The 24522-nt window shown below is 40.4% G+C and overlaps 1 protein-coding gene across 4 annotated transcripts in view; it reads right to left on the bottom strand.

Moving 5' to 3' along the window:
- Positions 1–24522, bottom strand: part of NLGN4X (neuroligin 4 X-linked) — a 123108-nt gene that overhangs the window by 83051 nt on the left and 15535 nt on the right. For 2 of the 4 annotated variants that reach the window (XM_033147450.1, XM_033147453.1), the window contains exons 2-3: positions 3619–3678; positions 13–165 (exon numbers count right to left, since the gene is read on the bottom strand). The exons of 1 other annotated variant lie outside the window; for it this stretch is intronic. In XM_033147450.1, the coding sequence (XP_033003341.1) occupies positions 13–165; positions 3619–3678 (213 nt within the window). The remainder of the gene's footprint in view (positions 1–12; positions 166–3618; positions 3679–24522) is intronic. One more of the 4 variants, XM_033147451.1, reaches the window with a different exon arrangement.

Genomic DNA, 24522 nt, shown 5'->3' with positions numbered 1-24522 from the left:
GGGAAGACTTACCTAGAACCCCTAGCCTGTAGTTGATGGTTACAACAATGACATTTCCATAGCTGGCCAGTATGCTGCCGTCAACAATATTCCCTGTGCCTTCCATATATGATCCACCATGGATGTAGACCATCACTGGCTTCTTGCTGTTCTGATCATGTATGTCTGAAAAGAACACAAGTAAGGAAAACACAAGAAAGTAATACAAGTATTAAAGGAAAACTGTTGCCTATTCCCCCCCCCCAACGTGTTAATAATTTTTGCATATTTTCTCATTTCATCTATTTTTCTTATCTACTAGTCTGCTTATCTTCAGTTAGGACCAGAATAAAAAAGGAGATAGGGCTTGTAGATAAGCTCAGAAAGGGCCAAAAGTACCACAGGTGACAGCATCTCTCATTGCACAACTGGAATGGTGGTGGGGGCGGGGAACTATACCTGCTGAGTCTCACCTGGATCACAACTTGAAACAGAGCTGTGTTGCTTTTGGAATATGTATCACACAATACTAGGCCTCATGTTAATGTAGGAATCTCACATGTAAAATACATAAGTTGAAGTAAGTAATGTACAGAAAGTGTCACTACGAGGTGGTTTATAACATAAATATTATTTTAAAATAGCAAAGTTTTAATAGCTTTATTAACATAAATAGCAGCACCGCCCCATGTCTTTCTGTCTTCCTCAATTTCCGAAACGGATAATGTTGCAGTTCTTGAGGCATATTCAACAAACTATCACCACCAAAAATTATCTTTCACAGCAAGATGTGAAGTGGGTGGGTGGGTGGGGGAAATCTTCTGGCAAAATATCTTGACAGATCTTAGGGAGACAAAAAGAGTTTCATATCTGCATTCTGCTTTGTCTAAACTAATTAAATGGAATCAACAGAGGACTGCTAGGAATGACATTTGCAATTTGCCATCCCATTGCTTGCTTCAAAAATACTTAAAAAGACCAAAATGTTTCACAGAAAGAGGAGGAGAAAGATGCAAAAATAAGTAACCTTTCCCTCCCATTATTGTAAGAAGCCTCCCTGCCACTGAAACCACTTTTAGAGGCATCTGTGGGGCAGAACTGTGATTTCCAAAATAGAAGCAAAATGGCTTCCCCCGATTTGTCAGCTGAAAAAAGGGTAGTATCTTGGGAGCAGCCAATTTTGCTCACCCATTAGAAGATTCTCCCATTTAGCAAACCAAAGGTATGTATAAAAGTGGTGGATATAGCTATAAGTGACTTTATTTGGGGGTAGGGCGCAGGGGCACAGTACCTTTCAACCACCCTTCAGAATAGTTCTCCTAAACTGCATATTCTATTTAATAAATTGACGGGCAATTAATAGTTCTATGTTAATGAGAAATAGTATTTCCCTTTAGTCCACAATCCACCTCTCATTATGAAACCAATATGTGGTGTTTTATACTCCCACATTTTCTTGATTTGAATCCAGAGGTTGATGGAAAAAAAATATTGACTTGCCAATGTATCTGTAATGGTTCTAGAACACATGGTAGGCAGAGGTGGATTTAGGATTTAGTGTTTGCCAAGGAGGGCTCTAGGAACCTGTCAGAGCCTCACACCTCCTTCTCAAAGCCCAGCTCAAGGGCTGTGGGGATGGCATCAAATGGCCTCGCACAGGGCAGCATATTACGAAGGTCTGCCCCTATGGTAGGTATTCACTAAATAACAACCAAGAGACTTGCAATTAAGAAAGAAGTATTTTTTCACGTATCCTTGGCAAGATAAATAAAACATATATTTTCTGCTAAGAATCACATTTGTAGTGCTCTTCAAGATACCAGTATGGAATATAATACCTTCCTTTACCTAGCATAAATGGAAGATATAGACTCTAGCATAGGGAGCAGCAACTGACAACCCTCCTTAAGATCTGCCCCCATAAGAGGAACAGAAAATGTTACTTAAAATATTAAGTGGTATAGAAATCAAATAATCAAACTTAGGGAGGGAGGGAGGTAGGGTAGACATACTTTACAGAAAAACTTATTTCTGAGCCGAGCCCTTGCATGACAGAATCTATTTGCTGTGTATGAACTAAACGTCTAATTACTTTATTTGGAAAGGCATTATTACAGCAGCAGAGCAATGGTAAAGAAGGTGAACAGTCGCAATAACAAGGAAGCAGAGATCTCAGCAGCTGTACTTGAAAAGGTCAGAAAAGCCACCATAATTCTAAACTCTTGAGAAAGAAGGAGATTAAGAGGTGACCGCACCATAACTATAAAGATTTCTGAAGGGAACAGAAAGGGCAAATGTTACCATGCTAGTTGAAATAGTGTCAAATTTCAAAACACAGAAAAGAAGTGAAACAAGGCTAAGAAAAGACCAGACACCAAGGATGTGAGGTTGAAATCCAGAAGGCATGAAAGTGGCAGACTCAGATAATTCATTAGTTTATGCAAACCTTTGTCAGGGTGTGTAACATTAAGAAACAAGCTAAGTGTAATTTTTGCCGGGAAAGGGTTCAAATCATAGTGGTCTGTCATTACAGCTGTTATTAAATGTGGAACAATAAAGAGGTTTAGGAGTGAATTAAGATTTTCTCTGAAATTCGTAAGAGTTTGTGATTAATCTGAATATAACCAAACGCTGAAAGTGTATTCTTATAGTATATGTGCTTATTATTAAACAGAGAAAGAGAAACATCATCATGTCATATTATGAAGGTACTTGCCTCCATCCTTATGGGGAAAGTTCTAAAAATCTTGCATTGCATAACAAGCACCCAATAATCCGCAGGAGTTTAACTGAATCCTGCAACTCCCCCCCCCAAAAAAAATAAAAGTCCCCACCACAGTTAAGCTTCCTTTACACCTACCAGAATAATGTGGTTGCTACAACCTAAGTAGTTGTATCCATGACACTTCACAGATTTTATATATAAAAAATATATAAAACATATACCCACATGATTATGCTTCCGTGCATGTTTACAATAACATGGAAGTGATGGGCATCCCAAAAGGATGGGCATCACTAGTGTGCTATATATAACATATAAACACACAAACCATATTCCTGGGAGCAATATGGGAGTAAATGGTAGTGTTAACGTTGCCCCGGATACATGCAAAGGAAGAAAGCTTTAAAGAATAAAAGAAATTAAACAGTTTCCTTTGAAATATCAGGGGAGCAGGGACTGAAACAGGAGACAAAGTAATTGCATCCACTATATGGGGAAGAGAAAGAGGGAGATAAGGTGAAGGTGAATTTACAAAATGTACTAAAAAGGATAAAGGAAAAGATACACATGCAAGGTTTCGATTCCATATTTCCCCCCTTTTTCCTAGGCAGAAATTCGGACTGGGAATAAGGAAGCATTTTTGGTTGTAAATAATATTTATGTTACTCACTTCACACATATTTACAGATAACCTGTACACTTATCTCAAAGGGGAATTGCAGTCGTCTAAATGCTAATTTGTGTCTTATTTTTGGAAGAAGAAGAAAAAAAAAAAGGTGGAAAGGAAAGTTGATTCCAGATAAGAAGAAAATAAAGCAGCACACTGAAATGTGTGTGATTAAATAAAGGAGGGGGAAAGTTAATGTTCATGCATATCACGTTTCAGTTTTTGGGAAAACAAAAACAAAAAATACCTTCGTCTTCCCCACGATCATTACTGGTTATATCATCTGCGCTTTTCTTTGTGTTGGCTCCTGGGATCACAGTGAGCAGGAGAATAAAGGGAAAAAAGAGAATTCAAAAACAGCAGGTTCCCAAAAATTTAAAGGAAAAAAAAACTATCCAAAAAGTGGAAAAAAGAAAAAAAAAGTAACACAAAAAGTCAAAATTTGAATCTGAAAAAAAGGATGCAAATTGCACACTAACATAAATGCTAAAGACAACAAATCAGAAAAAACCGGTAGGAAAAAATCAAATGTTGTGACAATGCAATTAATTTTATTTAAAATGATTGCTTATTTTGCATTCAAAATTGATAAGAAAAAAGTACATTCTGTATACATGAATTCTTTGAAATTCAGCTGACAGTCCAATTTTCAGTGCACTATCATATTACAATATTCATCAAATAGACTTTTAATTAGCAAAGATTTTAAAAGATTGGGGATAAGTGGTGAAAAATGAATATGAAATTCTGTTTCAGATGCCTGCCTAAGTTGTGCCATTGTCTCTGTTCCCAAGTCATTATGGTTTGGATCCAAAGAACTACACAACTATTTTGTACACCAAGGAGAGATATACACTTTTATGACATGGCAAATAGAAATTTGGGTCTGTTGCTGTTCAGAGTGGAAAAGTCAAAAATCCTACTGGGCATACCCAACATCTTACTTAACAATCCTACTGGGCATACCCATCATGCCAAACGTAGCTCTTTGGATCCTGTCTTCTGACAAAAATCATTGTAGTATTGAAATGAATTTAATGTAATTATTATTAATACAAACAAAATAATTAACACAGATAACACACATGGAAAACATTACGCAACACAGAGAAGTCAGGATATTTGTTTCACTGAATACACATTTCCACCACAAGCAACAATGAACTTAAAACATCTATTTTCAAACTGATAATCATCTGAGTGTGAAAGATTCGGGCCTATGTGTGGATTACACATTCAGTTCCAAGCACATTATACTTGTCATAGTTATACACAACGTTTTACTTACCATGAGAGCAAAAACAGAAGTAAGAAACAGTATTACTCTTATTTAGAATCAAGAATTCCCCATAGATCTGGATATACTGAGACATAACATACAAGAACTCTCATAGGGCTAAGATCTTTGGGGAAAATCGATTTCCAGTCTTGAGTGACTATGATGGGAGCCACAGGGGAAGAGAGTAGTACAGTATGTACAATCCCTTGCACAGATGGTGTTCTGTGCATGTGGGAAAATTGATTCATATAAGCTTGGTGTGACATTTCTCTAAACTATGAGTGACATTATTCATTCATTATAAGGCTCCCCCTTCTGTTGCTTGTAATTTTGCCATGTTGAGTTTTCTCATTCAGTGGGATACAGAGAGAAAGAGAGAAAGAGAGAGAGAGAGAGAGAGAGAGACCAGCCAAAAAGTTGTGTTGACATGGGTTGAACCAGATGGTACTGTGAAAGCTAATGAGGTAAAACATCAGGGCCACAAATCCAAAGGATGTTCAATTTACCATACAGGAAATATTTATCAGAGCTCAAGGACACTTTCCAGCCGGGCATAGACACTTGGGGCACAAAGCAGAGCTGGGAAGGCATGTAACCTGGGGAAAGTCCCAAGGGCCACATAGAGAATTCTGGAAGGTTGCATATGACCCTGGGACCTGTCTTCTTTTCTGACTGTGGAAGGATGTTCCCTAGTAAATCACACCAACAAAGGCAATAAATAAATGTAGATGAAGAGAGTAGATGTCACTTCATCTGACTTTTAACACAACATGGTTCTCCCTGTGCAGCTTATATACACCCCACAAGAAACATTTCCAGTCTCTCTGTTGCATTTCTTTTATGACCTGTATTCATATGAAAACTTTTAGCCATATCCAGGGATACTGCTCATGGTTAATAACAACTTGCAAGTAGGTAGCAAGGCCGCATCCAGCCCCTAGTATCCATTCATAGAATGTGAATGGCTAAAATAGGATGAAGCCTTCACATGTTCAGCCTTGTATGTCATCTGGACACCTGAGTAATTGGGATTCCAGGTTGTGTTGAAGGCCACACATGCAGTGGCGGAGCTAGGCTCCGCGGCACCCGGGGCAGCAAAGGAAACGCCCCGGGGGCGGGGCGTAGTGAGGATGGGTCCTACTGAAATGGCAGAGTGTGAGCAAAGTGCTGGCCAGCCCTTAAAGCCCATCACTACTGAGCTTTTGTCATCTTTGTTTCTGGATTCCATACAGTATTGGTGGACAAAATTGCTGTCTTTGTGTTCCCACTTACTTAAGTGTACTTTGATACCCCACCCCAAGCTACGTACATTGACTTTTCTGTACGCAAAAATCTGCAATATGATCAAAATATAATTTGGCTTTCTTCTTCATAAATACCAACCCATTTTTAGTCCCTCAGAATTTGATGTGGCCTCTGATATGAACTGATCTGATGCATACCTTCTGGAAAAATATGCTGAGCAGAATTCTAGCTGTAATCCTAACCCTACTCCCGTGGGTATAAGCCCCACTGATTTTAGCAGGACTTACTTCTAAGCAGACATGGTTCAGATAGCACTGTTGGCTTCCACAAATCATGACTCTTGATGCAAGTCTCCTCCAGAAAACTATCAAAATACATTTCAAAATGCACGTTTTGAGTGAAATGTATGTTAGAAAATATGATTTGAATGTGAATTTTCATGTGGCTTTATTAAAACTACAGATTAATAGAGAAATAAGACAGAACAGACTTATGAGTGCAAACATCCGAAAGAGTTCCATTGACCTGGAATAGGCAGACTTGTCTATCCCTAACTAACTGCTAGTTGTCAGCCACTATTCATTTCCCTATTCTCCCATAATTTAATACATATCTCACTCCTTTGGTTTTTATCTCCTTTTTCTCACTACACTTCAGCAAAGTTCAGAATGGTTCTTTGTTCTTATGTGTTCGCTTAACTTTCTTCCTGCCTTTGTTTCCAGGTTCTTTTGAGAGTCTTATTTTCATTACCTCAACCTCCTCCTCTTTAATATTTTCACTTACATCACCCCAGGGTTTTCCACCTTGTGTCAGGATCCCCTGTGGTCCACAGTAATCTGCTATTGATGAGTCTAGCAGTAACTACTTCAGCACTTTTTTCCAGTGGCTTTGCTCATGAAAATGACTGATGGATTTGGCTGGGTGCATTGTATAAAACTGGGACTGTGCCAGCTGGGACTAGTGAGGAGTTGTAGTTCGAAACATTTGGAGGGCACCAAGCTGGCAAAGGCTGCTCTAAAGACTAGTTCAGAGTAATATTAATCTGTGCAATCCTTTGTAAAGCAAGGTCCAGAAATGGAAAGTATTAAATAATTGCACCACAAAATTTCATAGTAATGTGTCTTTTTAGACCACAAAGAAAGAAAGTCTTCCATTTACTTATACCCAAGGGTAATTAATTTTCATCAGTTTGAAAATCTTCAGTATTCCCTCTTTGCTCAGGCTCCTAGGTTTACAATTTCACTGTTGTGCTCAGTTCACTATGCACAACATCCAGTCTACAAGCCAATATTGCAGGTTTCTCCTTTACTATTTAAAACACATTCTTCTGTCCATAATCCTCTTGTCATGATCTGATTAGTTGTTATGTTAACTGCTGCAATTTCTCCCTGTGGATTCCACTTATCTTATTTTGAGTCTCTCTTCCACAAACACAATCTGCAGTAAAAAAATCATTCTAGACACAGCATGGGGAATATTTAAACGGGCCATAGCAGGAAGACAGGAAAACTGTATAACCCAGAATAAACAAGAAAGGCAAAAGTAGTGCAGTTAAAAGTCTATACTCAAGAGGCTATTCCAAAGTTAATTAAGAAATCAAATACCTTATCTAAGTGAGTTCAGGCCACTTTTAATACATCAGAATAGACATACCAAGGATCAAAAGGATGAGATGTGTCACTTCTAGTCTGATCTCATACACAGCAGTCCTATTGGGCTGAATGCACGAAGGGAGCATAGAATAACATGCTTAAGGTACTTTTTCACCACCAAGTTGCAATCACTTATATTTAACTGCAGGGTGAATAATTTAAACCACATAAAGATAAAAAACCTGCCACAATCCAACACCCTACTGCAAGCCAGGGCCATTGCTAAAGAATAATTGTCATTATCCAGACCAGAGTATGCTACAAGCAGTTGTCAGTTTAATGCAGGATACCCCAATTTTTGCCCTTATACTCAGCTAACCATTAGGAAATATGTAGAATTCAGGAACATTCAAACTTGTCACCATTTTGTATTTTTCCTGCACTTCACTGTTTATTATTCCTTTAATAACACAATCAAATAATGCATATATATAACATTGCTGTTTCTTTAAATCTCCAATGTATCACGACGCTTACATCATGCTGCGTTGGGTTACATCATGTTATGACCAGTGATGTAACCCGTCGCAATGCAATGCACACATCGCAGTTTGTCAGTGAGTTAAAGGAATAGCATACTTAGGTTGTTGTCAACATGTCCAGTTGGTCATTCTGAGAACATAGTTTAATTACACTCTTAGTGAATCTCAAATTGCAAATTGCTGTGTTACTGAGAAGAAGATGTACAAAAACACTATTTTGCCCAATTTTATGTTGTTAGTTATAGAGTTATAACAAGACTGCAGCTGTAGTTCACTGGAATATCGTCAGATTTACATGCAGAAGGGACGTCACATCTCCAAGTTGGGCTGGGAGAGACTACTACCTGAAACCCTGAAGTGCCACTGCCAATCAGTGTAAGCAATAGTGAGATGAATGGGCCAATACTATGAATATTCGTTTGTATGTTTATTTAACTTGTACCCTGTTCTTCCTCCCAAAGGAGCTCATGGTGGCAAGCAACAAGTGATAATACAAAAATGACATATTGAAAACCTATCAAAAACCATTCCACTACAGATACAGACTGGGAAAGATCTCAACTTAAAAGGCTTATTGGATGACAAATCTTCAGTAGACACAAAAAAGACCACAGAGACAAGTCCTGTCCAATATTCAAGAGGGGGCAACTCCAAAGGGTAGGTGCCACACTAAATGCCCAATTCCTACTTTGTGTGGAACAGACCTCCTGATAAGCTGGCATCCACAGAAGGCCCTCATCAACAGTGATCGGTTGGGTCCCAAACCAGCACCTTAAACTTAGCAGTGGCATAACATTTTTGCAATATCCCGCTCCAATGAGCAGTTGAGTTGTTGCATTTTATACCAGCTACAGCTTCCGGACCAATCTCAAGGGCAGCCCTATAGAGCACATAGAGCCTGAAAGTTACCAAACACATGGGCAATAGTGGTCATGCTATCCTGGTCCAGAGACGGCTGTAGCTGTCTTAGCAGCCCAAGCTGGTAGAAAGTACTCCTAGCTATTGAGGTCACCTGGACTTCTAATGATAACGATGGACCCAGGAGACCCCAGACTACAAACATCTTCTTTTGCCCCATCCAAATCAGGCAATTCACCAAATATCTGGATTTGGGAAAGGCTCACCCACAGTGCTTTCATGTTGCCAGGATTCAGAGTGGGTTTATTGGCTCTCATCCAGCCCACCACAGAGTCCAACCACTGGACAAGGGTTTGCATGGCCTCTCCTGATTCAGAGGTTACAAAAGTAGAGCTGGATATCATCATCGCACAGATGACACCATGCCACAGATATGATAATGAATGCTCCCATTACTTCCTATAGATGTTGAACAGCACTGGGGTTAAGATGGTACACTGTGGCACTCCACAGCACAGCTTTTAGCCAGGTGACTAAAAGACAATCACCCAGTGCTATTATGTGAAAATCACCCTGGAGATAGGATCAGAGCCATTGTGATACAGTGCCTCCAATCCTGATCCCACTAAGTCAGCTCAGAAGGATATCACCACTTTGCTTGGCAGGGGGTTGGACTGGATGGCCCTTGTGGTCTCTTCCAACTCTATGATTCTATGATTCTCAGCAACACTGGGTATCCTGAGGCTTCTCTTAGCCTAACCTACATCACAAGATTGCTATGAGATTTTTAAAAATGGAATCATATACACCAAGTCCCTTGAAAGAAAGATGGAGGGAAATGAAATTAAATAAAGGAATAAAAATGTTTTGGAACCACCACTTTAATGATATTTTAAGGATATTTTTCTCAATTTGAATTGACTTTATCATTGAGCTGAACATTATGTATGTTTCCAATGACGTAACTTGTTCAAGTATGTCTAAATTGTGGAGGATCCAATTTTCAGGAGTGATAGCTTTCCCAGACCCACTTGAAGATGTCCAGTAAGCCCTTTTCCCACTCTGTAGGGCATACTTTTTATAAGATTAAAAGGTGTGTAGACGTGCCTTCTAAAAATATGTATATGTACACAACCTAGACCAATATAACAATTAGGAATAAACTAAAGGGGGGGTTCTATATTATAAAGGTCTAAATTGGATAGAAGCATCAAATAAATTGGTAGGATCAAATAATGGCCAGTCAGGCAGTAAGAGTGTGTTGTCCATATCAAAGAAGGAATCCCACAAATCCTACAGAAATTCACTTCCACAAGGCCCCTGTGTCATGCAATCAGTTTGACACAATTCTTGCAAATAAGGTGTTGCATTAGGCAAGGTTTCCATATGCAGTCTTTTACCATAAGTATCAGCTGATTATTACTAATGCCAAGAATGCACTCTGAGACACATCTTTTTCCAAAGTACCCCGATGGAGTCAAAAACAGACGCAACTACCCAAGAAAAAAAGCAAATTCAGCAAGGTCACAATAGCTGACAGTTTCCTACTAAAGATTCTCAGAAGTATGTGGAGCTACCAGGGGGATTGCAGGTTTGTGTGAACTGCCGCCATGCTGTGGAGACTCTCTGTAGGGGCCATTACTAATTGCTTGGGCATGGCACCTTGGAAAAGTTCTGCTACAATCTGTTGTGATGTTTTGAACATTAAAACGAAGGTATTTACTCAGAAGTATTAAAGTGCACCTTAAAAATAGCAAGAGCACCAGAGGGATTCATTATTGCAAATGACTACTTGTGTATTCATATACACCACCACTCCAATATTGCATATTCATTTGTTATCGTCACAGAATGGCATAAAGCAATTTCACTGGAAAGATGGAATAATGAACGTTCCCTAGGGAATTCATTCTTGAATCAAGTTTTTTCTCTCTCTTTTCATAGTTCTATTTCTCTCAGTGGTACTACTAGTAGAAAAGAAGCAGAAAATGGCAGATTTTAAAGTATTTTTTTTTTAAAAAAAAAGTCATTAGAATGAGTTAAATAATCAATGCATAAGTCATCAATCAAAATAAATACACACTCATTAAGTACCAAAAGGACGTTTTGTCTTAATCAAACGTCTAGCAGTTCTGTAAGAACCCAATGCAATTGTACTGAACCACATTGAAAAGATGGGAAGCAGGTACTCCATTACTTTCCTTAATCTGTCTTACATGAATATCCCTTCCCTTCCTTTTTCATTTTTAACTATGGTCAGCATGCCCACTAATATTCCATTCATGATTAGCTTTAAATCATAAGATGGGACAAGCATTAGAACAGGCATAGGCAAACTTGGCCCTCCAGATGTTTTGGGACTACAACTCCCATCATCCCTAGCTAACAGGACCAGTGGTCAGGAATGATGGGAGTTGTAGTCCCAAAACATCTGGAGGGCCAAGTTTGCCTATGGCATACCCTGACTTCATAATCATCTCCATCAGCCAAATAGATGGCTTAGAACCTTGTTGGGATTACATTTCCAGCATGCTTGGACTGTATACATCAGACATGCTGCATAATTGCGCCTGCAGCCTGACATAAGCACTGCTGAGATGTGCATATTCTAGCCACACCTCTCTTCAGCTGAACAGATATATCAGTGTTTTTCAACCTTTTTTGGGCAAAGGCACACTTGTTTCATGAAAAAAATCACGAGGCACACCACCATTAGAAAATGTTAAAAAATTTAACTCTGTGCCTATATTGACTATATATAAAGTAATTCTCTTGAATAGGAATAAAATAAACACAAAGAAAGTATTTTATAATTACTTTTCAATTTTTCCCACGGCACACCAGGCAACATCTCGCGGCACACTAGTGTGCCGCGGAACAGTGGTTGAAAAACACTGAGATATATAACCAAACACTATTTCATAAGTGCCTCAGAATGAAGAACAATGTTTCCGTCTCCTTGACATCGCCTTCAACTTAAGCAGACTCTCAAAGGTGGCCATCATTGCTCAAGCAATTGAGAGTAATTCAACTGTATGTGACATAATAAGATGCTATCAATAATATTTTTTAACAGAGAACATTGCTACTCTAGATGACCATGAAATGTTCTATGCACTGAGCTAGGTAACTTAAAGGACAAGTGAAATCAGGAATTCATGCTAGCGGCACAGTAGAGATGAGGTTTTGCAAGAAGGAATAATAGAGAGGGGAGTTATGAAGTTAAGTAGAAATGTGTGATTGAAAGAAAATGGGAAGCACTGCAAACTGGAGGAAAATTGATATCTTTTTAAAGCCAATTCATTGATTTACTGCATTTATCCCACCTTTCCTGCACCATGCAAATTAATACTATCAGCCTGCAATAAAAAATATTTGCAACATCATGGCTGTAAAACTAAACACATTCATTGGGTTTTTATGTTCCATCAATATTTGTATGATCAGTCTAAGCTGCAAGTGCTTTCTGTTCCATTTTTTTTTCCTTCCACTGGTGTGACAATATTAATTTATATCCACTTGTTAAAATTCTGGAAGTGCTTGCCTGCTTGCTTGCACTGCATGTGGTATAAATGGGGCTTGCATTTAAAGGAAAGGCACAGCTAGGATCAGAAGAGAAGAAATATACCTGAGCTATCAATAATTCCTTGCTCTGTGCAAATGCCTTACATCAAAGTGCATTCTTCTTCCTCCTCCTCCTCCTCCTCCTTCTTTCTCATCTGTCATTTCTCCATCTCCCTATAGCAGTCTCACAGGGCTCAGTCTTTGGTCTTCTACTCTGTTGTCTCTACGCACTCCTTCCTGTGTGATCACATTTGTTCTCACAGCTCCACTGCCATTTTTGTGACGAGGCCTTTCCCAATATACATTTTCTAACCCTAATCTGAGATCTGCTGCCTTTCTGATACCTCCTCCTGGATATCTCATCAACATCTCAAGTTGGGCACAGCAAAACTTATTTATAGCATTTATGCTGTGCCTTTGGGCTCCATTAGGAGACCCACAAGAAAGGTTATAACATAAGCAAAGAACAGTATACAATCAAAACAAAGGCAATAAAATATTTTATTTTAATCCAAATACTCTCCACATTTCTCATTTGGTGCCCAGCATACTCCAGCTCTGGCTTACCCTGTGCGAGAGGCACTATTTATACATTTTGTTACATTTATTACCCTGCCTTTCTTCCACCATAGAATATAGATGATATAGATGTAGTTCCCAGGTAGTCTCTCAATCAGGCACTGACCAGACCCTCATCTGCTTAGCTTCAGCAAGGTGGTGGCCTCCTGTGCCTTCAGACTATACATTGAGGCAACTATGGGACTCATTTTACATGGTAGCCACAGCTGGGATACGAAGGATGACTAAATCATGGTTGTGTTTTTGTATGGTTAGTATAACACTGAAAAAAGAAATTGCATGGGGTGGGTATGCAAAACCCAGCTTGCCTATCTTTCCCACACAAGCTGCTTTGTGGAAATTAAATATGAAACATGATCCACTCATGTTTCTCCATCTGCACCTGAGTTGTCTCTGAAAACTTTCCGATAACATCCATTGCTACTTCTTGATTTCTTCCTATCTGTTTCCCCCCATGACTACTGCTTCTTCCATTTACATTTCCAAGACCTCCTTCCTTCTCTTATCTGTACTATCTGCCAAAACCATTTGCATTGTGGCAGCCTCATATCAGATAACCTCTCCATTTGAAAGTATATCCAAGTGTACTTTCAATGGAAAAGCAGTGCATCTTGGATATATGGTGGGGAGAGGGAGAGGGAGGGAGAGAGAGAGAGAGAAGGAACGCTATTTTTCTAGAAAAAGAGCTGGAGCTCACCATGAACTTCTCCATTGTTTCTTAGAATGTCAACCTGAGCTCCAGTGAGCTCCTGCTAAAATCTCTCTCTCTCTCTCTCTCTCTCTCTCTCTCTCTCTCTCTCTCTCTCTCTCTCTGTGTGTGTGTGTGTCATTGTGAGAGTAGAACTCTGTTCAAGCAGTCTTGAAGGCAACTCACAGCATCCATACTTCAATGTCTATATGTCTATTTAGAGATCTATCCTTGATCAAGGAAGCAATATGAAAGTAGTAGGCTATCCCTGCATGGATGGTTTCTTCCTTTTCCTTTTCTTCTTATTTCATGTAAAAATAAAAGCATACAGAAGGAAGCCATCTGTGTAGTAGCTGCACAAGGGAATGGAAGTCAAGAGATGCAGGATGTGTTGCTAACCTTGCTGTCCCTTCAGCATGAGACTGTAAAATGTTTAGACTCACTTAACCTCCCTTTCTTGATTTATTTTCCCATGGGCGAAATAGGCACAGAGTTGATAACACTCCCCATATAATGCTTTATATGGAATTCTGTGACTCCTAAATAAAAGCTAACTTCTAGTGTGCAGTAAATTAAGAGCCAACACGTTTTTCAATGAAATCCCACTGCAAACTATTGGTAAAAAAATGGTGAATGTGTGTGTATATATATCACTAAAATCTCAGTTGTGTATCACCTGCCAATGATCCTTCCCAGTCACTAGCAGAATTGCACTGCTATGAAATAGAAATCAAGGCTCCAGCTATTGAGCAGAAAGTATTCATCCATACAGTGTTGACAAACAGTTTGTTATCTGCCAGGTAGATAAGACACGAGTACAGTGGAACCTATACTTACGTCCCGCTCTACTTAGGCCCATTCCAAGTTGCAACCACGGCAAACGTGGAGGTTTGCCACGATTCATGCACGCGCAGAAGCGGCTGCCACCGTATGCACATGCGCAGAAATGGGCTGCCGCTGAATGCACCTGTGCACAACAGCGCTTCTACCAGCAACCCGTTTCACCATAAGGATGGGCCTCCGGAACAGACTGTGGTCGTGAGTAGAGGTTCCACTGTACTGTGCCAAATATTCACCAGTGAATGTTTTCAGCATGAAATTAGCACTGAGGACGGGCTGGGGGGAACACACACACCTTTTGCTGATGTTCACAGCCTATTCAACACTTCAGCTGCCATTTAAACAACAGCACTCAGGCTTCTCCTACCCCTCCTTCCTAACTATAGTCATTCAGTGGAATTATTACATCACAAAGCCAATCATACATTGCAAAGCCAATTCAGAGTGACAGGAGCATTGGCCTCACTTTTGATGGGACAGCAATTATTTCAAAGTTTGAGTTCCCACTCCAACTTGCAATCAGGCACTTTTTCAAGCTGCTGAAACTATTTGAGCTAAGACTTTCTAGAGAAAAGGACTGTTTTGATGAAAATGAGACAGTGACAAGGTGAATGAGAACTGGGAAGAAGAGTGGGAAGAACAGATATTGGAAGAAGATTAAGAGTCAGGGCAGCTTCAGGTTTAAAACTCAAAGCCCCTGTGGCAAGGATACAAAGAAAGGGCAGACATATGAAGGAAAGTGAGAGTGAGGAGTGAGTTTCAGAAATGAGTCAAAGAAAAACAGGAACCACAGAAGAAAAAGCACTTGCAAGGTCAAGAGAAACAGAAAAATATGTGATCTATTAAGGGAAGGGGAGTGAAAGGAAAACTAAACAAAAAACAAAAACAAAAAAAACCCAACTAATGAGAAAACAGAAAGTAGAATTGTATTTTATATCTTTTGGGCACGCTTTATAATTTTTTCATGCTAATTCCCCTGAGCCAGCTACAGAGGGAGGTTAAGAAATCCAAACAACTAATGGATTCATCAATTGTGGTTATATGTGAGGAATGCTAGGGAAGCTTTCCTCCCAGGCTACTCTTTTTTGTTTTGTCTTTTTGTTCTTCTGGTGAAGCTAGATTTAGACAATAAATTTACATTGCTATATTTCTAAAAGCATTACACATAAATTGTTAATCAAATACAACATAGTGTTGAAATAATGAAGCAAATATTCATACCCCAAAATCTTACAAAGTGAAGAGACTGTGTAAATGACAATCCAATAATATTGCTTTTGTGTGTGTTAATGTTCGCCATCTCAAATTAGCAAAAGAAAGTCTTAACAGGTTCCTTAATTCTCATATGACACAGAGGCTGCTATGGTAACTGCTCCTCTGATTTAAAATGCTTTAAGTGCATTTAGAACTCATTAAAACATGTCACATTGACAGCTCTTTTGACGGAAGTATTTAGTTTAATCTACCATACAAGCTAAGGCAATGCAAGGAGTTCTCATTTATAGCTACACATTTCTGTCCAAACCTAGAGGCAAAGTCCTTGCTTTTTATTACCATGAACTCTGATATTAATGTGGGCCATGGATGGAACTGGATATGGAACAACTGATTGGTTCAAAATTGGGAAAGGAGTACGACAAGGCTGTATATTCTTTCCTTGCTTATTTAACTTATATGCAGAATTCATCATGTGAAAGGCTGCACTGGATGAATCCCAAACTGGAATTAAGATTGCTGGAAGAAATATCAACAACCTCAGATATGCTGATGACACAACCTTGATGGCAGAAAGTGAGGAGGAATTAAAGAACGTTTTAATGAGGGTGAAAGAGGAGAGCACAAAATATGGTCTGAAGCTCATGGCCACTGGTCCCATCACCTACTGGCAAATAGAAGGGGAAGAAATGGAGGCAGTGAGAGATTTTACTTTCTTGGGTTCCATGATCACTGCCGATGGTGACTGTAGTCACAAAATTAGAAGACGCCTGCTTCTTGGGAGAAAAGCAATGACAAACCTAGACAGCATCTTAAAAAGCAGAGACATCACCTTGCCAACAAAGGTCCCTATAGTTAAAGCTATGGTTTTCCCTGTAGTGATGTATGGAAGTGAGAGCTGGACCATAAAGAAGGCTGATCGCTGAAGAATTGATGCTTTTGAATTATGGTACTGGAGGAGACTCTTGAGAGTCCCATGGACTGCAAAAAGATCAAACCTATCCATTCTTAAGGAAATCAGCCCTGAGTGCTCACTGGAAGGACAGATCCTGAAGCTGTGGCTCCAATACTTTGGCCACCTCATGAGAAGAGAAGACTCCCTGGAAAAGACCTTGATGTTGGGAAAGATGGAGGGCACAAGGAGAAGGGGATGACAGAGGATGAGATGGTTGGACAGTGTTCTTGAAGCTACCAACATGAGTCTGACCAAACTGCGGGAGGCAGTGGAAGACAGGAGTGCCTGGCGTGCTCTGGTCCATAGGGTCACAAAGAGTCAGAAATGACTGAATGACTAAACAACAACAACAATGGATGGAACTCTTCTTGCAACCTTCAAAACTATCAGTGTTCTTTTCAATTCCCTTATTTAAGTGTAAAAGTACAAGCCCACACCATGATCAACTCCCGCCCGGAAACCAATGTCCCCACTGTGGAAGGACGTGTGGATCCAGAATTGGCCTCCACAGTCACTTACGGACTCATTGTTAAAACCGTGTTTATGGAAGACAATCTTACTTGGCTACGAGTGATCACCAAAGAAGAAGAAGAATATTCCTCCTGTAGGAGGCTGGGAGAAATGGTGGCCAGTCTTTCTAAAGGGAGCTCCTCCCCCACCCTGAGATCAAGCTAGATCACATAAAAGAAAGGGGCCCTTGAGATCTCATGGGAGGGTTGTCCATCCTTCTTGGCCAAGGTAGCTGCCACACCGCACCACAAATCAACCAAGGGCTTTGATGGGCTCACCAGGCTGTGAGTAAATGTAAGGCACTTCTCAGAACTGTTGACACTTGAGCCACTTGGAATACAAAATATTTATAACAGGTAAAGTAAAGGGTAAGTGACCCCTGGATGGTTAAGTCCAGTCAATCTGACTATGAGGTGCAGCGCTCATCTCTGCTTTCAGGCCAAGGGAGCCAGTGTTTGTACACAGACAGCTTTCCAGGTCGTGTGGCCAGCATGACTAAACCACTTCTGGTGCAACAGGACACTGTGACGGAAGTCAGAGCGCACGGAAATGCCGTTTACCTTCCTGCCACAGCAGTACCTGTTTATCTACTCACACTGGTATGCTTTGGAACTTCTAGGTTGGTAGGAGCTGGGACAGAGCAACGGGAGCTCACCCCGTCGCAGGGATTCAAACTGCTGACATTGCAATTGGCATGCCCAGGAGGCTCAGTGGTTTAGACCAAGGTGATAAGTTATCAGGGGAAGAGGAACCAAATAACAATGGTGCCAAAGTGAAGGAGGCAATATAGCTGCAGTAAAGATGTCTCAGTGGCTATTAAAGAATTGCAACAAAAGCAAGCAATCAGGCTCAGACAGCATAAGAGGCTAACAGTAGGGAGATATTACAGGAGTGGAGATCAAGAGTCTCTGACCCAGAGTTTGCCTTTTGTTTGAGCAAGAGCTAGAATGTGATCTGGAAGTATTTATAGGTAGCCAGGATCAGCAGAAGCCAGCATGTGGAGATTGTGAAGTTTAACAGCAAGTAGATAGGAAATGAACAAAAGGTTCAAGGGCATAACATGATGCAGAATTCCCAGAACGGCACCACTGCAGAATGCAGGTCAGAAATAACATGGCTGAATGTCAAGTATAGTATCCCCTGTCCCAGCACTATTGACCTATGTGCTTTTAGACTGTTTCTTAGTATTTGCAAAAAGGCAATCAGACTACAATCCTAAACACAGTTACCTGGGAGTGAGTTCCACTGAACTCAATGGGGCTAATTTCTGAATAGGCATGTATAGGGTTGCACTGTCGGTAAATTAAAGATATGCAAAAAGGATGTATGTCCTGAAAAGTACTAAGAATATGAGGAATAAATGAAGTTATTTTATTCATTTATTTATTAGATTTATAAAGGAATAGTAATACTAATTTAAAAAAATAGTAAGAGACAGCAAGCAAGAAGAGCAGACACAAGTTGATCTGGAAATCGATGTTTTACAAATTTATATTCACAGTCTATCAGGCAGTTTTTACATTTCTTGAGCAGGTAATAAAACAAATAAATATATAATCATATAATAGACTGTTTTAACCAAGACCATACAGTTGCTTTTTCCTTTTAAATATGGAAGAGAAACAACAACAAAATTATGAATGTGCAATAAAGCTTAAGTGTTCATGCAATAAAGATGTCAGAGCTGAAGTTTAATCTGCAATGTTGTCAAAAGTATTTGATTTGAGTAATTTCCCAGATGGTGATAATCAAGTAATATGAAAACATATCTGAGTTGACTGCTCCTTTTTTTTCCTGAGGCCTATAAACTAGTAATATGCATGCAAATTTAAACCTTGCTATCTTAAAGGATAGTTAGTAAATCCAAATATAGAAATTCAGTCAACAGAAGCAGAAGCGTACTCATCCAAAGAATTTGCTACATGGTAAAGATTAAATTGGGATATGATAATTTAAATGGGTGCACACATTTTGCTTATCATACAAACAAGCAAGCTTCAGGATCATAATACCATCTGGCTTCAAATGGTATATCCTTATTTGTAGAATAGGTATCTGTGGCAATACATAGAAAAACAGGGATCCAATGTTTCTAGCAACCAGGTGGTGATTCCTAAGAGCCAGTGTGGTGTAGTGGTTAAGAGCGGTAGACTCGTAATCTGGGGAACCGGGTTCACGTCTCCACTCCTCCACATCCAGCTGCTGGGTGACCTTGGGCTTGTCACACTTCTCTGAATTCTCTCAGCCCCACTCACCTCACAGAGTGTTTGTTGTGGGGGAGGAAGGGAAAGGAGAATGTTAGCCGCTTTGAGACTCCTTCGGGTAGTGATAAAGCGGGATATCAAATCCAAACTCTTCTTCTTCTTCCTAATGGGAGCTGTCATCCCCCCAAAAAATTCTGGAGGTCATGAGTCTGGAAAAGGCCGATAAATCCTCAGAAAATAGCTACCACCTACAATGGAGATGCAACCTGTTTCTGACAGGAGTGGAGAACCTAGCTCTACTATGAATAAATGAGAAGCTCAGTAGCCACTTTTCAGATCTTCTGCCATCTCCCGACATTGCAGATTCCTAATTCAGAATAATTCATGAATTTTCTGATATTTCCCTGACAAACCTATTATGTATGTATTACTTGCACTTACAAGTCTACTGGAGTATATGGAGTACTAGGGGAGGGGGATACATCATGTTCCTTCTGGGGCGCTTTGTCCAGCTTTGGTCCATGCCCTGCACTCAGCTCTCACCTGCGGCTCCTAGAAGCTGTCAGCATATGACAGTGGCCACACCCCCAAGAAACAGCTTCAATTGGCCAGGTAAACCAGCTGAGGGTATCAGATAGGTCTCAAACCCTCTGTGAGTTAGGGAATTCCCCTACATGTGAAGACACGCTCCAGCAAATTGAGTGGATGACACCAATAGTGGGTCCAATAAATGAAGAAGGTAGTTTCTGCATGTGCTAGAAAGGGAAGTAAAGGGTAGATGGGGTTCATCAACCTGGGAAGGTGGGGAAATTCTGATGGCTTGCGGAACGGTTTTGGGAGAAGAAACGGCTAAGGAGTAAACCCTATGCAAATACAGAGTGGAGTTCCTAAGATGGTTGGATGGTGCATTGTATGCCGCCTTCCAGCAATTTCTGCAACCAGGTAAAGGTAAAGGGACCCCTGACCATCAGGTCCAGTCGTGTCCGACTCTGGGGTTGCGGCGCTCATCTCGCTCTATAGGCTGAGGAGCCAGCGTTTGTCCGCAGACAGCTTCCAGGTCATGTGGCCAGCATGACAAAGCCGCTTCTGGTGAACCAGAGCAGTGCACGGAAACGCCGTTTACCTTCCCGCTGGAGCGGTCCCTATTTATCTACTTGCGCTTTGACGTGCTTTCGAACTGCTAGGTGGGCAGGAGCTGGGACCGAGCAACGGGAGCTCACCCCGTGGCAGGGATTCGAACCGCCGACCTTCTGATCAGCAAGCCCTAGACTCTGTGGTTTAACCCACAGCGCCACCTGGGTCCCTTCTGCAACCAAGCTGGTGTCAAATGTATTGCTCTGCTTTCCTTTGGAACACATCAGCGAGGCCGAGAAAAGGAGGTCTTGTTGTGTAGACCACCCAGGACATCCATACACACTGTCAAGGCTTGTACCCCACTAATGCAGAGGTTTGGCTTCACCCCCGGAGGTGCACACCATCGTCTCTTGAGACATACGGATGCTAACCACAAAATAAGAATAAAATAAAATCACAAAACAGCAGCACAGAACAGCAGTGCACAACAATGCAGGCTTAGGATGGTCAGGAAATGTTATGAATAATTGTAGATTTCATTTATGCCTCTGTGTTTTCTCTTTAGAGGAAAAATATGCCTGTCATCTGTCTCCATTATACCAGTGTATATGGGGGGGGGGATCCAGGTGTGTTTGTTTGTTTGTTTGTTTAGCAAGATGTGGCCTGCCAGTCAGATCATCTTCAGCATTATTGCTGAATGCTTTCATTTCTTCTGTGTGGAACTGTGACTTCTAAATCTGTTGACACAAAGGACCAAGGAATATTCACACAAAGGTCAAACTCACTGGTAGTTAGAAAGAAAAAGGCCAGAGTTGAAAGAGGAGAGAGTTGGGTTGAGTGATGGGAGCTAGAAGCTAGAAAGAGGAGGAAAAACTGAAGAAAAGAGGAGGGAAAACTGAAGAATGGGAAGCAACAGGGTGGGAAGTGAGAGGATCAGATTGATGCCTGATCTCTTTTTTGAATCCAAGGCTGCAGCTACGGAGAAAGCAAGGGCCTCTTGGGGCGGTGGTGCTGTGAACCTCTCCATCATAGACTCAGGTTGGATATGTGTATAAATAAACCATATACCATAAAGACACCACATTCTCTAGTGTATGTCACTCCAAAGGAAACACAAACCTGGGTAAGCATCTGGAACATCTGGAATCTTGCACTACTCAGATATTGCGGTGGTATGCAATAATATCAAAGAAGCTGAGCACGTTTGACCAAATGAAATATGAAGAGGTATTAGAGGAGCTAGAAAAACACTGAAATGCAGTGGCTTAGTTTGACAGCTACATTTGTAATCTCATTGACACCGATGGCATAAAGATCAAAAGTACCAACTTGTATGTCCCCAAAGAGCATTTCCTGCCCTAACAATTGTGCAAATTATGTAAATCAAGATTATAAATGCAATTAATTAACAAAATAAAATTGTCAGACTTCACACTTAAGCCAACATCCTTCTACATCAGTGGTGTCCAAACTTTTTTCCAAGAGAGCCAGATTTGATGAAGTGAAGGGCTGTGAGGGTCGACCAAAGTTGTTGACCTTTTCCATGGATTGAAATTGTTGAGCTTTTTTATGATTAAAGTTGTTGAGGTTTTTTTTAGGATTTTACTCCAGGAAATAAACTGCTACAGGGGCTGAATTAAACCGACAGGCCGGCCAGATTAAACCCCCAAAATGGACTTTGGACATGCCTGTTCTACATCAAAAGTGGGCTTCACTAAACTGACACAGAAACAGCGACCTTAACCCATGTGTGCCAGATTTCAAAATATGACCTGTTCCTTTGCTGCAGGAATAGGGGACTTGTGTTCCGCTAGATGCTGTTGGATTATAACATATGGACATATGGCAGCCCTGGGAAAGCTCCAGGTTGCTGGTGGTCTAACTGAGCTAATGTGAATTTGCTCAATGTGAAGATGATGGTTTCATTAAAAGTATGTGAGACAAAAGCAAATAATGTATGCATAGAAATGGGCAAGGAAGAAAAAGTATTTAAATCCAAATGTGAAAGGCAGCTAAGAGGCTCTTAAAATATATCATTATAAAGACATCTCAGGAAGAGTAAAGGAAATGTCAAGAACATGAATGCATCAGTGCTGCTTTCTACTCAGGGGTAAAGCAGTAGAAGGGAAACAAACCTTTCTGAAAATCGAAAAAAAGCTGACAGGGGAAAATAAGTCAGCAAAAAACCCAGAAAGAACAAAAGCCAAACTGCTGGTAGCTCACCAAATTAAGGAGGATAAGATATGCTTAAATCAAGCATCATCTGTATAAAATGAGCACATGGCACATTTTCAATTGACTTTCTAATAAATGAGAGTTGATTTCCAATGCTTTTTGAGATACAGTATTACATTAAAGTTTCTGGTGCAGGAGGGAAAGAAAAATACAGAATGAAAAATAAAACACTAGTAAATCCATTCTCCAAAGCCAAGGTCATGCTGCAGATGAGCAAGACAATGGCATTATCAGAATCCTATTCACTTTTAAAATATTGAAATCATTTTGCAGCTAGGTACATCATCAAAATTTTATGTCAAGTTGAATTGGAATTGGCCACTCACTCTGAAATCCCAAAGAGAGGTTTCAAGAGCCCTTTTCAGTCCAGTAACCACATAGTTCCCAAACTTACAGAGAAGAGTTATGCATATACATACAGAGGTCTTTTTGAGACCGTATAATGAACATGTTATATCAGTGAGAGCAGGGGGCTAGTTCAATGTCACTGCCACTAGTCAACACAGGTTCACTGCATTCACATTAAATTTCTGAAACAGGTTAATGCGCACCTACATTTTTTCACAATCAAGCTTGTTGATCAATACATGGTGCAAGTGTGCATGGTGAGCACTGTTTAGCATATAAGCCACAAACACAAGAAATGAACTATCTGAAGATTAGCATGGGAACAAGGGAAATACTGAGAGATATCAAATTCGTCATAACTAAAATAAATGGCTCTACTCTCTACTCATAACCCTAAAACCAGGGGTGGACTTGGGTCTTTTAAATTTCAGCAGCGCCCTGTGCGGGGCCAAAGTTTGGCACCCACTGCCACCTCCCATTCTGCTCAGTTAACTATGTCATAATTGTGATGCCCTGCAGCACTCCCTAGGCTTGGCAGTGTGGTGGAACTGGTTGCACTGTCCTAAATCTGCCTCTGCTAGAACTCTTGGTTATCCAGCAAAGTTGAACACTGGAAGATTCAGGACAGACAAACAAAAGTACTTCTTCATATGGGACATATTCAAACTATGTGTGTGGGTTTTTTAAAAAAACCAACCTGGCACCCTCGAGATCAGGGGTAGCCAATGTGGTACCCTACAGAAGATGTTGGACTACAACCCCCATCATCCTTGGCCAATGTCTCTGATGTCTGGAGCTGAGGAAAGTTGGAGTCCAACATCTGGAGTACACCACATTGGCTACTTGAGCACTAGATGTTTGAGACTACACCTCATATCAGTCTCCACAGCTGGCTGGGGCTGATGGGCATAGTAGCCCAAAATATGGAAGACACCAGGTTGGCGAAGGCAACTTTAACTAAAGTTATTGCATTATTTAACAGGAATCAGAAACTCAGTCTTTTTCATTTGTGTTTTACACATTATCTGCTATTTATATTCTTGGAATGTATGAAGAATTTATGGTCATTGCATAAGACCGAGAGCCAAACCGCAAGTTATGTCAATTGTGTATTTACACATTTCTTTGTATTCTAAATAGAAGCTGTATGTGCGAAGAGTGTCCCAACCCACAATGAAACTACAGAATGAGCAGAGTTCAATTCTTTCCCACCATGCTACAGTACAAATAGCTTCAGGGGAAGTGCTTTTTTTCTCCAGAATAATAAGCGGGTGGGGGGGGGGAGATTAACAAATAACAATCAGCTCTATCAATATCACGATCCCCATCTGGATCACAGCCCTATGGCTACCATTTTAACAACACATAAATACATGTGCAAAAAGCAAATACACAATCTAGTTTCACTCTTGGCTGTCATGAC

The sequence above is a fragment of the Lacerta agilis genome, chromosome 4 (genome assembly GCF_009819535.1).
Source record: "Lacerta agilis isolate rLacAgi1 chromosome 4, rLacAgi1.pri, whole genome shotgun sequence".
Lineage (NCBI taxonomy): Eukaryota > Metazoa > Chordata > Lepidosauria > Squamata > Lacertidae > Lacerta > Lacerta agilis.
This window is presented reverse-complemented; position numbering and strand designations above follow the sequence as displayed.